The sequence below is a fragment of the Micropterus dolomieu genome, linkage group LG01, assembly GCF_021292245.1.
Source record: "Micropterus dolomieu isolate WLL.071019.BEF.003 ecotype Adirondacks linkage group LG01, ASM2129224v1, whole genome shotgun sequence".
Taxonomy (NCBI): Eukaryota; Metazoa; Chordata; class Actinopteri; order Centrarchiformes; family Centrarchidae; genus Micropterus; species Micropterus dolomieu.
In genome coordinates, this window is record NC_060150.1 from 36,825,485 (window position 1) to 36,841,697 (window position 16,213).

General features: G+C 42.4%; 1 protein-coding gene across 2 annotated transcripts in view; it reads left to right on the forward strand.

Moving 5' to 3' along the window:
- The window catches only part of oxsr1b (oxidative stress responsive kinase 1b), a 42,683-nt gene that overhangs the window by 11,090 nt on the left and 15,380 nt on the right, over positions 1–16,213 (forward strand). For both annotated transcript variants that reach the window (XM_046068365.1, XM_046068355.1), the window contains exons 3-4: positions 3,377–3,485; positions 13,515–13,656. In XM_046068365.1, coding sequence (XP_045924321.1) covers positions 3,377–3,485; positions 13,515–13,656 — 251 coding nt within the window. The remainder of the gene's footprint in view (positions 1–3,376; positions 3,486–13,514; positions 13,657–16,213) is intronic.

The following is a 16,213-nucleotide window of genomic DNA, read 5'->3' on the forward strand; positions in this document are numbered from 1 at the left end:
GTCATTATTTAATGTCGCCTGACGATGATGTCCTACACAGGTCACCATAAGTGCTTCATCTGATGTCATCAGTGTCTTGTATATTAAATCCAAAATTTAATCATGGGATAGTGAGACTATTTGTGTTGCAGGTGGCTTTGTGTGTGGTGGCCAGGGAATGAAATTACCATACAGGGTAAATGTTCAGGTCACCTGCTACCAGAACAGATTACTTTTCTAAAGCTATTCTTTAAAAGCATATAGTCAGGGAGTAAGGTTACATTATATATTCCACATGTCTGTCTTCTAAAGTGTTTTACATGGATTTCAGAAGTGGCAGGCAAAAAAAACTGAGTGGCCGGTAGAAATGTTCACTAATCTACTGCAGTGAAAGGTGAGGAAAAAACTTAATTCCAGACCCTGGTGGTTGCAGAGAGGTGTGTCACTTGTGGTTTGCAGGTCAGATGGTTTGAATCAAACTGCTCTTAATGCCTGTGTTTCAGAATGAAGTCATTGCAACACCCACAAACAAACACAAAAGGCCGAAAAAGAAAGACTGTTTAGCAGAATTATTTCTGTTCATAGTTGGATATTTGGTTGAAATGATCATTTGACAATTAAATCAAATACAGTTTTGATAATTCAATTAATTTTATGTAAAGCCATTTATTAAGTTGAAACACCAAATGTTTGATGGTTTGAAGGCATCAGCCCCCCCCCCCCCTTTCAAAACAATGCGCCATGACAACCACTTGACTATTTTATGGAGGACTTTACACCTATTAAGGACTAGGTGTAAGATTTAAGTTGTAACTTATGTCTACGTTGGACGTATTTCAGCTGGTGCAACCCTTAAAATGTTAGTAGCACGTAAACTCCGACTTAAGTTAGAAATTACTAGGCTAAGTTTGAACTTACACATAGTTGGTGCAACCCAGTGCTGGAAACCTGTAATTGGCACTTTGATTATATTTATAGTTGGATGTATAAATGTGCTCAGCTCTAAGAAAAGAACAAAAAGCACTGGTATGTGTACTTGATTGAAGTGTTCTTAATGGTCTCACGGACTTGTTGGCCAGGGTTATTATATTAGCATAGTTTGCTGTGGCAGGTAAAACGTTCAGGTCACCTGCCACCATGGCAGATTATTGAGCTGAGAAAGTATTTTACACGTGTTCCACGTGCCCGCATCAGTGGCCAGTATGAAATGTATAGGCAAATGAGCCAGATTACATGCAGAAGTTGCATGAAGTTCCTGCATGATACCTTTACATAAATGGTTCTGACCTGGGGGCTGTACTGCGCTAGCCTCTGTCATCATGCAGGAATACTACCTGTCAGCAGCACTGAGATATGTTGCAAGAATATTTTTCACAAAGCATATCTCAAATGTCAAACGTTACATGTTGAAGGTTACACCGAAAGACTGGTTTAGAGCGATGAGAACCACTGTCTTTGCTGCTGCATAGGTTTACAGTGACCTAATCCCCCACAACAAAGAGTCTCTCTGATTCACACGTTGTCTGCAGGAAAAGATGGGAAACCCCGCCAACTGCCAGAGCACGGTATCCTCCCTGTTATCCCATTGTTTTTCTTTTCTGGGGTTACCCACAAAGCTGTAGTGACCTGCCTCTTCCACTGTGCTGAGAACAGAGGGGGTGGGGGGGGGTAGGCTCCATTGAAGCCAGTTAGCAGCCAACAGGCTATATCATTATTGTTCTCTCTCAGCCTGTAGTATAAAGAGAAAGAATGATATGGGAGACGACCCACAGAGCTCGCCGTCTGGCCCGATAGACTGGAAGTTATTAGACTGTTTGATAATCAAAAACGGCTTTAGTTTAGAAGAGGGAGGGTGTGGGCTCACCTGTTGGTCTGGTCAGTCTGAATGGGACCTTGTGCTCTGAAACTTTCTCAAGCTGACTGACACTTGCTGTGTTGCATTTAAACATGTCTGTACCTGGTTTCATGCCTGAATCCAACCGTATTATTATTATTATTATTATTATTGTGACTCAGTTCATTTTTCTTAAACTCACTTTTGTTGAGTGATTTCTTATGAAATTACGATGTCACCTGCCTGCCCTAGCCTCTCTTGGCAGTGGAACTCACTGAAGGCCCCGGGCTCAGTAGTGATGACTCTGCAGCTGAGGCATACTGCTGCTAATGCACATTGTGTAAGCTAAGCATTTATGCTGATGGAACATCAGGCTTTGATTGCTTACTTTTTGACCCTCAAGCATCTATTGATTGATGCCTTTTAACAAATGTTCTCAGATCAGTGTTAAGGGTTCTCAGCTGACGGGTGTACCCGCCATGGCTGAAGACTCATTAGCTATTTTAAATAACACTGAGATTTGGGGAAATACGGTCGTTTGTGGTGGTATCGACCTTCTCACCATAATTAGGTGAGAAGGTCGATTTCACCTCTGTGCATCCAATAGTGCTAATACTGGGAAACGGGGGACAATGCTTCCCTAGCGCCCTCAACAGTGGAAAAATACAAAATAAGATGCAATATGGGAACACACCCTGGACCTCCCCTGTACTTGACACATATTGCTGAATTTGTCATCGCTCACTAGATGTTGGTTTGATGTCAGATAATTTTTGCAAATATTTTGCTATAAAACATGTTCCTATTAAAGGTTGCTATCATCTCATGTTAGATAGGTCTTATAGGCAGTTATATTGGTAATTATCACGACAAGTAAAGAGGTGCTGTGCATTAACGTGGAGCTACAGTAACAGGTTCAGTCGTTTGTCGGGTATTCAAGTGCAGAAACTCTACGAGGCAGTGGTCTCATCTCTGAAGTCAGCTGGATTTTCTTTTTCTTAGGAAGCTCGTCTGTCCTCAAATGACTTTAGGGCTGGTGCTGAAGTGATGGATTAGATTCCTGTGCCAGCATTACCTCAGCTCCCCCGCTTTCCAAACAAACACACACATACACACAGAGGACTTTACAGCTGTATAAAGGGCAGAGTTCCGGCAGATTTTCGCTTCTTATATTGACCTAGCCTGTTTCTCTTCTGACGACTGATGCCATTAAGAGCTTAAGTATTGCACTAAATTTCAAGAATAGCTGCAGCATCAAAGGAATGGGCATTTATTGTGACTGCGTTCACTTTATTTCCTCTAGGCTTTTCTCATAGCTGAGTCAAAATATTTGCTTCATTTGTTTAATGTTTCATCGTTCATCTCACCACCACCACAACTGTTAACAGCTCTAAAAAAGGTTACTAGTGTGCTGCTTCAGGAGTGTGACTAATGAATAGTCATTAATAACAATACATATAAAACAGATCACACCAGCTCCTACAGGTCTGTCATTAGATCATCTAAATGCATTCTACAATCCTCACAAATTGGATTCTCTCTTATTTTCTTTCCCCCTAACAGAAAGAGATTCAGGCCATGAGCCAGTGCCACCACCCCAACATTGTGTCTTACTACACCTCGTTCGTGGTAAAGGATGAACTGTGGCTGGTCATGAAGCTGCTCAGTGGTGGTAAGTGTGTATGTCTGCCAAAGCTTTCTTCTTCCATCATCCGTCCTAATGTCTTATTACACTGCCCTCGACTTCTGCCTGTTAAACTGAACGTGTGGATCCCCCACAGGCAAAAAATAAGAGGTTAAATAAACAGATTTTGAGTTGAAGTGGGTATTCTAGCAATTTCTTGCGGCACTGTATTAAATCACACTTGGGTAAGCTTTGCTAATGCCTCAAACATGATTTGGTGTGAAGAGTTAATAATATAATATCAGTGGGGTCCAGACTTTTTGGCAGGGCTCCCCGAAATGAGAGAGGGACAGTAGGAAGAGCCAGGTTACTTATTGCCGGCGATGTTACCTGTGATTGTAGGGAATGTGACAGCCACGATCCTCATTGTGTCTCGTGCGAGCTGCAGCTCTTTCCGGGCTTTAACTCAGTGCAGTGCAGGAGCTAATGACAGGGCAGAGGTAATAACAGCCCGCAGGCCGGCGTCATGGCACCCATGTGGCAGCGCTGCAATTAACTAGTGAGAAGGAGCATGAAGAGGAGGCCACCACGGAGAGAAAGACCTTAGACTAACAATTGCATCTGTTTCTGATTGTTTTGTTCTTTTTTTCTCCTTTTTTTTTTTTACCAGCAATAGTAAGTTAGTAAGACTGTTTGTGCTTCTGGATCACTCTGTGAGGGAGAAGAGCTCCTAGACACAAGCATCTAGATGAAGGCGTCCTGTGCCAAACATTTGAAGGGCAAGAAGCAGTGGGCTCCTTTAGATGAAGACAGTCTGAAGTAAAGGTCTTCTTTTTACAAAGAGGCAAAAAAATTACCACTTGTCTCTTTCCAAATCCTGCTTTCAGTCTCACACACTTAATTATACACACACAAGCGTACACAGATGCACCCAGACACTCTGTTTTACCCTCCCTTGTTTCTCTCCGGCCCCCTGTGTAAACAGCGTCCCACTGTAACGGATAGTGCCCAGGTGGCATGCCTGGCTCTCTCGGATACACTCTAGTCATGAGATGCTTGGCAGCCGCCTCGCAGCTGGACCCGGGGGGCACTGTGCCCGCCAAGCGACGCTTGAGCAGGCGGCCAGCCTCACAGCAGGAGCAGACACCGCTTAACGTGGCTTCTCTCATTCCCCGCATCCTAGTTAAACAGAGGCCCTTGATGTGGAGTTTTATTGTGCAGAGTAATTAAATGATGGCCATGGCGACGTCTGCCATGGAGACAGACTCAAATGAGGTCAGGTTTATAGACCATCACTCCACAGGGCAGAGCATACCAGCCCTGAGGAAGGCCCACTCCTTTCTGCTCCTCTGGCTTGATGGAGCAAAAGAATAGTAACCCTCTAGTAGGGACGAGCATTTCAAGCAAAACTACTATTGGATAGCCACTGGGAATTATTTAAACCCTCCAGCTCCATACTGCTGTTGAAACTGACTGACAACAGCTTGACAGTTGATCTGACAGTGCTGACAGTTTAGTTTGAAGTGAAATATGTACAGGTCTCATTCCTAATAGAGAAGAATGTTGTTAGACCACATAATACTAGATCATGTAACTCCTCTTAACCAGCCTGGAGGTAAGTTACATCATTTTATTACGTAGGTTTAATGTTGTGTACTTTAAAATAAGTCAACAGTGACTTTTGGTTTCACACAGGACCTCGTCGCTATGCGGTCATTGTCGCTGTTATGTCACCTGACATTTTTCTATCTATTTGACATTTGCGCCCAAAATCACATGCTGCCTCTGCACAATATAAGTCAGCAGAGACAAAATGGCGTGAAATGACGCATTGTGGTAACACGCAAAATGACTGAATAGGGTTCAAAGCCGAGTCAGGCAAGTCGGTTAGAAATCTGCTTGCCCAAGGTCAGTTTTTACTTGCCCATATACAATGTTTGTTTTTTATTATTATTATTATTATTATTATTATTAACGTGAACGGCTATGCCCTTTTTTAAACATGATGCGCTGTTTTGTAATTACCTGACTTGCCACAGTGGTGGTCAGTAACGTTAGCTCTCTTAGCTGCCACGCAAGCGAGATGCTGGCTGTTGTTATGGCAATCCAACGACGTTTTTCTGAATGGTGAGGTCCGTTTGATAAACAATCCCTTCAGCTCGTACTAGGGCTGGGTATCGTTCAAAAAACAATAATTGTTCCTTGTTCCTGTCAAAAAGCTAGACATATTTTCAATGTAACATAGGCCTATATTGCGGTGGCGTCACTTACTGATCCTTCAGAAATGCTTGGAAAATGTAGCGTGTGTGGAAACTACTGCGCTACTCGGTCAATAAAAGAGCTTTGATTTGATTAAAAAACCAGCGACGCTACCACCAAGCTACTGAGAAATGTAGTTAAACTAGTCACAGTGGTTGGCATGTTGAAGCAAGCTCGGTGGCAGTAGAGCGCTGAGACGATGACTGCACCGGCTCTGTCTTGTTGCAGTCCAGACGGAGCAACTTTATTCCATGCACAGTCAAGGGCTTCACCAGGTTTGTCGTGTCGCCGCTCTTGGCAGCAATTATCTTACGTTGCAAATATTGCATCACGCGCTATTGCATCAAGCCTGGTGCAATGTAGCCACACTTTAGATTTTTTTCCACGTCTTTTACATCCACGACCCAAGTCTTTGTGCGTAACCCGCGTGAACTAGTGTTTACATCACCACAGCCAATTACAATCACTTTTAGATTTGGGCACATCAAGCATGCTGCATGCTTATTGGCTCATTGACGTTAAGAAGTTGGTACCGAAAGACAAGACATTTTTGATACTCGATTGTATTGAGGCAATTCGGTCGGTGCCTAAAAAGTATTGAACTCGATACCCAGCCCTAGCTCATACACTTGACGCTGCCATTTTCTTGCAAGTCCCCGATCGGTACCGCACAGCAGAGATGAGAAGGAAGCGAGATGGCTAACTCCTTAAAACACTGTTATTCAGCGGTTTTGTAATAAAGGACTGGCGGTAATCTGCGCTGAGAGTGCACTCTTCTAGTTAATCAATATCTGCTCAAGATCCACTAGACATAGACCCATGTGAGACAGTTTCTACAGTATAGAGAGCTTAGTCTTTAGCCGAATAATCCGCAGACATTTCCAAAAGCAGTCTTTGAACACTTGCATGTGTGAATAAACTATTTTACTCTGCTGTGATACACATTTACTCATGGTATACTGTGATATATACCTATTCTAAGTGGTATGTCACTGCTGTTCTACTGGCTTGTGGTGTTTGGACAGTAGAAGGTATGTCACTCATGTTGCATGGGCAGATAGAGAGAGAGAGAGAGAGAGAGAGAGAGATCTATATTATATATGCACATATTTTTGTTTAGGAAGAAAAATAAACCCACAAATAGGATTACAAATTGGTCTGAGGCAGCTACATACAGAGGGACTATACAAGACATGCCTCCCAATGACCTCAGTTAGCTGTAAGACCACAGCACCACATGTAGTGATGGAACATTAGAAAACTAGCTAGTAAGCAAGCAAGCAGAAAATATTACTAAATAATAAATTGCTTAAAATAATAAATAAATGGGTGAAGCATCTGTCTTCTGACACTCCAAGTGGTAAAATAATGAATACCAAATTTTACTGAACCTACTGAGAAAAAATGGATGTTTAAGAACAAATTGAAAGTGAATGAACATATTGGGTGGTGTCAGTGAGGTGGCTCAGCTAGTAGGGCTGGTTAGGAACCACTGCTCTAGCATATATACACACCAAAGGGGCCTTGTTTTAGTGTCATGTTAACATCACTGTATCAAAAGTGTTCAACAATCTTAATATATAATAGATAAAAGTCTTACTGTCATCTTTGACTGCTGAACTCTTGAACCAAATTGTTAATAGTAAGTTAATGTCAACCCTTCTTAAGTAATTTATACCCCAGATCCCAGCACAGTATCCTATTGTAGACTAAATGTCATACGTTGTTCCCCGAAATGAGTTGAGCTCTAAAAGGCCTAACCTTCAATCAAGGCTGCCCTCCAGTCTTGCAAATCTGTTCAAAGGCAAACCTGTAGAGCTTAGCTTTGAGGTAGGTACGCAGCAGGTTGCAGGGCTTTTTCAGGAATTTCCTGTTCTGAATGTGACACGTGAACAACTGTTTTATTAGAACGCCACATAACCTGTCAGGGACTGAAATCACATCGGAGAGACATCCACTGAAACCCACAGGGACAGAATATGAGTCACAATAAAGCAAGCAGAGGAATGTGTTCCCAGGAGATTAGTGTGCAGCCTCCGCCGACCCAGAATCGCTGCTGCCGAGCTCCATCGAACGCCACTCGGGAGTGGAATCCAGCTAAAGGCGGATTGTTATTGATGTTTAAATTTAGCATATGAAAAGGCTTTGTCAAGAGTTGGAGTCCAGTGGATTGGTTGCATTGTGATGTGGTCCTCACCTGTTGCCAAAATGCTGACAAGGAGCTTTAATGGGGACTCCAGGTTCACAGAATCAAGACAATAAAACTCTTACTTTTGTTCACTGTTACATTATGTTGTTCTCTAAAATCATGTAACAGTGTAAAAATTTTGATGGAGGCTTCTTTCATTCAAGGCCAGCAATCCTTTCTTCTACATCACCTATGCCTCTCCGCAGCCCCTCCCATGCCCCGCCCTCCATCTGCCCTTCCAACTTTGCTTGGCATTCCCCATCGGCCTTTAGCACAGTTGGCACCAGCTCACATGTCCTTCGTCTGCTTCCCCCTCCGCCCCCCTGCCCCTTTTTGCTCGCTCATCCTCTCCCACAGTCTCAAACCTCCTGTTCTAACCCCGGAGAAGGGAAAGACTGTAAAAGTAATGTCTCTTGACGAAATAGTGTGATGTTAAACTCCTCCTGGCTTTAACACTTTTAACAGTTCTTGTTTGAAATCCAGAGGAAAAGAGAGAGAGATTTGGACGATTTGACATCCCTGAGTTCTTGCATGCTCTACAGTGCACTGAACTGTCAAGATGTAATTTATTCCCAGTGTATAAAGTCTTCCCTGTGGGGGCTTGGAGAGCCACCGTCCGAAGCAAGCCAACAGGTGTCATTTGTCTTGGAAACCACAGTCTGACCCATGCAAAATGAACGTTTTCGGATTGTTATCCTGTCAGTCAGTGTCAGCATCTTGAAACAACCTAATGAGGCATGAAGAGTTCAATCAGATGAATTTGAAAGAGGCTGACAAGGCTGGCATTTAGTGATCCTTCCAAATCTTACATCATGCTGCGTGTGTGCTCTCAAATTTTCTCCCCACAGTGCCACCTCAGCGTAAAGCAGACTCGTCAATCTATGATCTGGGAAAGTGTTTACAATACACTTTTTGTCTTGCTAAACCCTCATCCGTTATCTTTGACAACATTCTTCGACCCTCTTAAAGGGAAAGTTTGACTTTTTGGGAAATACACTTTCTTGCCGAGAGTTTGATGAGAAGACTGATACCACTGTACAGTAAATATGTAGCTAGAGTGTTAGCTAAGCTTAGCGTAGCATAAATGCTAGCCTGGTCTTGCCCAAAGGTAACAAAATCCACCTACCACTGAATTTAAGCTCACTAATTAACACGGTGTACCTCCTTTCTTTAATTCATACAGAAACTGAGCCGTACAAACGACTATTTCTTGGCTGGGAACTAGTCCAGAAATAGCCCAAAGGTGCTGGTAAGCAGATTTTGTTGCCTTTGTAATGGACGGATCCAGAATGTCAAACCAGTCCTTTAATGATGTATAGATAAAGCACTACTGTGAACTTTCTTATCCAGTTGCGCAAGGCCGGAGAAGGTCCTGCACATTAGCTGCTTCGCCGCTTTCTCATGAAATCACACCTTAATTAGTTGGTTCATTAGGACTACATCTCTCCGCCTCACTTGGACGTGACTCTCTTCAATCACCCTCCCTTGAAGCCTCTCTATGCCTTCATCATTGTCACCTGTCACTTCCTCTCCTCCCTACAGCCGTTTCAGGCAAGGAGATGAACATCAGACTGAAGCATTGAGAGAGGAGGGATCCGTGTGTGGAGAACAGAGGAAGGATGGGGACGACGACAGAAAAGTCAAACAGGCTGTCTTCTCTCAATGAGCTTCAAAGAGCTGTCACATCAGAAATGCGAGGCTGCTCACACTCTGCTCTTGCATCTTGCCAGTCCACGCATACATGTATATACCCGCTATCTCATGCGGTCAGACACGCATCTAGGCTGCTTCTCTCGCCTTCCCTGTCTCTCTGTCCTTTCTTTGAATGGGGCTTGTCTCTTTTCCTCGCTGCTGAGTCACATTTTCTGCCACTGCACGAGGAACCCGTTGAACTCTTCTCCCTCACTCTCTCTTCTCACTCTGTCTCGCTGTGTCTAAGACTCGCTGCAGTAACACCGTCTAGTCTCAGGTGGCCCATCATCATCGGCTCCTCTGGGTAACGCAGTGCTCGACTGAGGGCTGCAGGCGAGGACATCCTGAAGTGACTGAGCAAATAAATATCTTTGCACCCGCAGACCTGGCACTGTTGCTAAAACACAATCAATTTAGTCCTGGAATTGTGTCATGGACAGTGTTTCAGGACCTTGAAAAAGCCATTTCCAGCTTTTGTTTGCAAGTGCTGCTCTGTGTGTAGCTGAGGGTGTGTGTGTGTGTGTGTGCGTGCGTGTGTGTTAGCAGGAGAGGGAGGGACAGGGACACTGTGGCAGTGTGATGTTTGTGTTTGTGTATCACTGCAGCACAATGCAGCTTGTCAGGCATTCTTTTTGCTTCTCTGCTTTGTCCCCATTCGCCAGTGTCACCCAATTTTCTGTCATACCGAATGCAAATATTGAACCTCTTTTCAGAGAGATGTTCTTTATTCTTTGGAAAGTCGCACAAAGGAAATCATACACTGACAGCAGTCTGACTTTTCATCCAGAGCGCTCCTTTTATTCAGCAGGAGCCTGGCTGAGGGAGACATGGTGACCTGCCAGGTCAGCGAGCAGTGCACTAGTTCTCCATTCAGGCCGGGCAGCTAAAGACAAAGCAGCAGTTTGACTTATAACCTCAAATGTCAACATGCATGCTTTCATGCAGTCCAAAGGCATTAAAGGCACATGCACCCTAAAATAGAATTCACACCTAGTTATAATTATCGTAGAGCTCGGGTTTATTTTTCTGAACTCATTACTACACAAACACAATCCCAGGTTTCTGTTTAAGACTGTGGATCGGCTGGTAAACCCAACCCCTCCTTGTGCCTCAGCTGGAAGTAATGATGACTGTGAATTGTTTTTATCTTATTTTACCAATAAGGTGGTGTCAATCAGAGCCTCTATTACCCCTGCGGCCTCTTACTAAGAGGTTCCTCACCAGCAACAAGACAGTTTTAACCAGTTTTATCCCATCGACTTGTCTGAGCTTTTAAAAACAGTATCACAAATGAGAGTGTCCTCCAGCCCACTTGATGTAATACCTACAAAGTTTTTACTGAAAGTAATAGATTCTGTTGGGCCCCATTTGATCTATGTTTTCAACAGCTCCCTATCTACTGGTTGTGTCCCTGATTATTTTAAAACGGCTTGCGTGAACCCACTTTTAAAGAAACCCGGTTTAGATCCCTCCCTCCCCAAAAAGCAAAGATTCTAGAAAGACTTGTGTCCAAACAGCTGCTCACTGTACTGGAAAATAACAAATATTTGAAAAGTTTCAGTCTGGTTTCAGGAAGTACCACAACACTGAGACTGCCCTGCTTAAAGTCACCCAATGACCTTTTAATGTCTGCTGATGAAGGTATGTGCTCAGTCCTTGTACTCCTGGACCTTAGCGCTGCTTTTGACACCATTGATCACAACATCATGTTAGACAGACTGAGGCACTGGGTGGGGATCTCTGGTACTGCCCTAGAATGGTTTTCATCCTACCTGTCAAATAGGAAGTTTTTGCGTGTCTGTAAACAACTATGTCTCTTCGTTCTGTCCAGTTAAATATGGTGTGCCCCAGGGGTCGGTCTTAGGACCCATTTTGTTTTCCTTGTATCTACTTCCCCTTGGACATATTATCCATAAACATGGTATTTCTTGTCATATTTATGCTGATGACACACAAATGTACTTGCCTGTCAGATCCACAGATCCTGGAATGCTGAGTTCACTTACCGACTGCCTTTTGTGAAGTTAAAAATTGGATGTCAAATAATTTCCTCCAGCTGAACTCAGACTAAACAGAAATCCTGGTCATCGGGTCATTTGCTGGCTCCCTAGTAAATCACATTAAGCCTGTGGCAAAGAACCTTGGTGTTTGGTTTGATAGTAATTTAAATTTTGAGCAGCACACCACAAAGCTTGTTCAATCATGTTTTTATCAACTTAGAATTATAGCAAAAATTCGATCTATGTTAACTTTTAAGGACACAAGACCATTTTACATGCCTTCATCTCATCACGCCTGGATTACTGCAACAGCCTTTTCACTTGTTTAACCCAGAAATTTACTGATCGACTCCAGACTGTCCAGAACTCAGCTGCCAGGCTTTTAACCAGAATAAAGAAATATGACCACATTACTCCTATTTTAGCTTCATTACACTGGCTCCCAGTATGTTTTAGAATTGACTTTAAAATTTTATTGATCATTTTTAAAGCTCTTCATGGCCTCTCGCCTTGTTATATTTCTGACCTTTTAGTCCCACACACACAAGCACGCACCTTGAGATCCTCGGGCAGAGGTCTGTTGTCTGTTCCAGAGTCTCGACTGAAAACTAAAGGGGACAGAGCGTTTGCTGTCAGGGCCCCGAGGCTCTGGAACAGCCTGCCCGAGGAAATCAGGTCGGCTGAGTCAGTGAACTCTTTTAAGTCCCTTCTTAAAACATACTTTTATAGGAAAGCCTTTCCCGATCTTATTTGACTTTATTTTATCCCTTTTATTTTATTCTATTTTACTTATTTTATATTTATCTTAAACGTGTATTTTAGTCTTTTCAATGTTTTCTTGCTTTTATCTTGTATTGTGTTTGTTTTTTTTTGTTTTTTTTGTATTATTGTCTTTTGGGTATTATTGTCTTTACACTTGTTAAAGCACTTTGTAACTTGTTTTGAAAAGTGCTCTACAAATAAAGATGATTATTATTATTATTATTATTGTTATTATTATATTATTTGTGTTTGTGTTAAACTGACTTGCAGACAGACTGTAGCAACGATGCCATAGAGCGTGAAATCCCAGAACAGCTCTATAGACAGCGAATAATAACACAACTCTTAATGACAGTAGACATGGTGATTTTGACTGGGCACATTTTCTGATTGCCAGCTTTGAGCTCAACGTCCAAATGAAATGCATTTGAATTGAAAACCTCCCAACAAAAAAATCCTGTGAGCCTACATAGTCAATCTAAGTCGGTCAGTGTAGCAAATCCCAAAAAATGGCTCCTAATAGCTCCATACTTTAAAGTCTTGTTGCTGATTCGTCACTGACAGTCGCCTGTGTTTGTTGATACTGACTTTACTTTCTAAAATCATAGCTAGCACAAAAAGTCTTAAGGGATGGGTTTACCCTTTAAAGCACGCATGGTAATGAATGTTCTGATTTCTCTCTTCCCACCATTGGTTTGTTTTGCCAAGGCTAAATGAAACGACCGTGGTGGTGTTTACGGTTTAAGGACTTTGTCTTAACACAGCTAAATTATTTGTTTTTTCCTTTATTAAAATCCACTGGAATAAAGGTCTTTGTGGACCCACAGTATAATTTATCCAAACAATATGATTGTACAGGAATCATCTTGACTGAATGTCTGCCAATCCTCCAGGAAGTATGTGTTTTCATAAAAAGGTTTTTGTTTAGAGGAGGCTTAACAAATGATATAGTGACTTTCTCATTGATGCAAGAGATAGATCATCAGTTAAGACCAGAAGCAATTTATTTACTGAGCCACTTGGCCAAAGAGGCTGACCACTGGATAGTTTTCATTTCTCTCTGACATTGATGTTGACAATCGCAAATGTAGTTTTAAACAAATGATGCATGCCTTTTTGTAAGTTCTATTAATTGTTTTTTTTTTTTTCAACCACTGTCCTGTGGTTATTATCCAGGCTCCGTGCTGGACGTGATCAAGCATATCATCTCGCGAGGCGAACACAAGACAGGCGTCCTGGACGAGCCCAGCATAGCCACCGTGTTGAAAGATGTGCTTGAGGGCCTGGAGTACCTACACAAGAACGGACAGATCCACAGGTAACAAGACTCAGGGCCCTCCACACTGGCACTACACAGTAACTCACATACAGGATACGTAATGCTTATTACTTATTTGCATAACTGTCTATTTTTGTATATTAGAGACTAATTGTATCATTTTGTGACCCTTTTCATTGTGTGGTACGTGTTGCCTTCATACTCTTTCCATTTTTCTCTGAGTGAAATGACAACCTGTGCAAACAAATTCACAATCTTAATGTGTGGTTTAATGCAAAATTTAATGCACGGACGTGTTTGCATGTTGAACTTTGCATTTAAGGAAAAGCAATGTAACTGTATTTGTGTAGCACAATTCATACACCGAGGAAGTTCCATGTTTACCTGCTTTCATACCCTACAAACGTTTATGTCAAGGAAAACATATGTGTCGATTGCAGAGGCAAAATGTTTACAGTTTAAAAAAGTGCAAAAAGTACAGGCAAGCATTACAAGAGATAAAAATAATAAATAAATAAAGTTTAAAGTAAAATAGCATTTCACACCGCCACTAAAGGTCAGGGAGGTAAAGGTGTACATCCCCCAAGGGACCTCAACAAGTGTCCCAGAAGAAGACGCATTTATGATGTGTTTACGGCTTACCAGTAGAGAATGGTTATGAATGGGGGAAAAAATGCACTTTTTCACTTTCTGTCTTTACTACTGAATTTAAATTTGGACACATGAAACAAGCCCTCAGTGTTTTGTTTTTTTTAATGCAACAACTTCAAGTTAAGAACTGCCGCAAGAAATTTCTAAGTAGTCTACCACATTTGGGCTGATAATAATCTTTAAGAGTTACTGTATGAATATGCATTAGTGGAATGGGTCAATGGCAGATTTGCATGCCACAGGGAAAGTGTCATGAAAGCTCTCTTCCTAAGTCAGTTCAAGATCCAGCTAAATCCCCCGCACTTAACTTGTTAGAATGAACCCAGCCGAGACACCGACTGTAGAAGTCATTGCGTCTCTTTTGTTTTTAATATTCATTACTCACTTTTTCATACGTCTCCTCTTCTCTCCCGCCGGCACACATATAGCCCTGGACAGGCCGCATGTGTAAATAATGCACTGCTTTTCGGCTTGGTTAAGTGCCTGGCAGCTTTTAGAGCAGCACGCCAATATGAGAGAGAGAGAAAGAGAGAGACTTGATCGAAGACTGACCATGGGCTTGGATGAGGTTCAGCCGTGTAGGTAAAGCATCATCTCATTTACCTGCATGTTAGAAAACTGCTGTATCCTATAAGGAGTATAGGGAGAGATGTAAGGAATTAGCGTGAACGCTATTTAAATGTGTTAATTAAAAGGAAAATCCAATGCGGTACACTGCAAAATCTGAGCTCTCAAAAACAAGAAAAAAGCAATAAAATGGAGGAAATATTACTTAAAATAAGCAACATTATCTGCCAACAGAACAAGAATATTTCACTTGTTACTTAAGGACAAAAAAACTTGAAACAAGTGAAATTCTCTAACATAAAAGCCGCCTGGTAAGAAGAAATATCTTGTCAGACAAAAAACAAGTATATTTTGCCTTCAATTAAGATAATTAATCTTACGTATACCTCATGCTACTGCTTTGAAGCATCCACTTTCAGCATAATGTGACAGGGTTACCGGCCATTGCCAGAGAGAGGGAACTGTTTTTTCGGAGCAAAACCTGCCTTCATCTCTGTGCCCTGTCCAAGGAGACATTAGGGGAATCATTAATAGATTCATCACCTCTGTGTACCCCGTGCTCTGAGGTGTGACTTGTGAAAAAGTAAATGTGAAGTAATCCCCCAGCACTGAAAAACATGGGTGGCTATCGGTGTCTGCTGATGTAAACGTGCTCATATGTCCGTGCGTGCGTGTTCCTCCTGTATAAGCTGGATCATATGAGCTTGGAGCCTCAGGGCAGGGGCGATGGACACAGTCAAAGGGGTGAGGTATGACGAGGAGGAGAGATAGTGTCACGTGTTTTGTTCCATCCAGCCCAGGACGGCAGAAAAGCAATTAGAGCCCTGCGGCCAGAGCTGTAGCCTCGAACGTTGAGACATTTACCACGAGACAGCGAATTGCTCCGCCTCCAAGTTCACAGCAGCTCGGGGAGTCAGCAATTCAAAGGTGACACCTGTCCTCTAACTTGAGCAGCAGGTAGACATTGTTCACATGGCAAAGACAAGAATACCACATCTAGATTTTGTCAGATGAATCTTGAATCTTGAATCTGTGCGCAGAGATCTTACTGTTGTGGAGAGAGCTTTTCCTTACTCATCTCTCTGAAACCTCTCGTCTGCTGAGGGCTAATTACTCGGTATGTGGTTCAGTAATGATCAGGTAATGGCTGTAGCTGCGCTACCTCTGGGAGCAGAGAGTCTCTTGTTGTGGATTAAAGGGAAATTGACACAGTAAGTCATAAACATTTATTTGGAAAAAAGATGAGAATGAAACTCAGCAATATCATGACAAAGCAATCAAAATAGCAAAGCTAAAGGGAAGATATTTTTATGGTCTTAAAGGGCATGGTTAAAAGGGGGAGGTTTATCACCATAGGGGACCCACATGGCGTCTCATA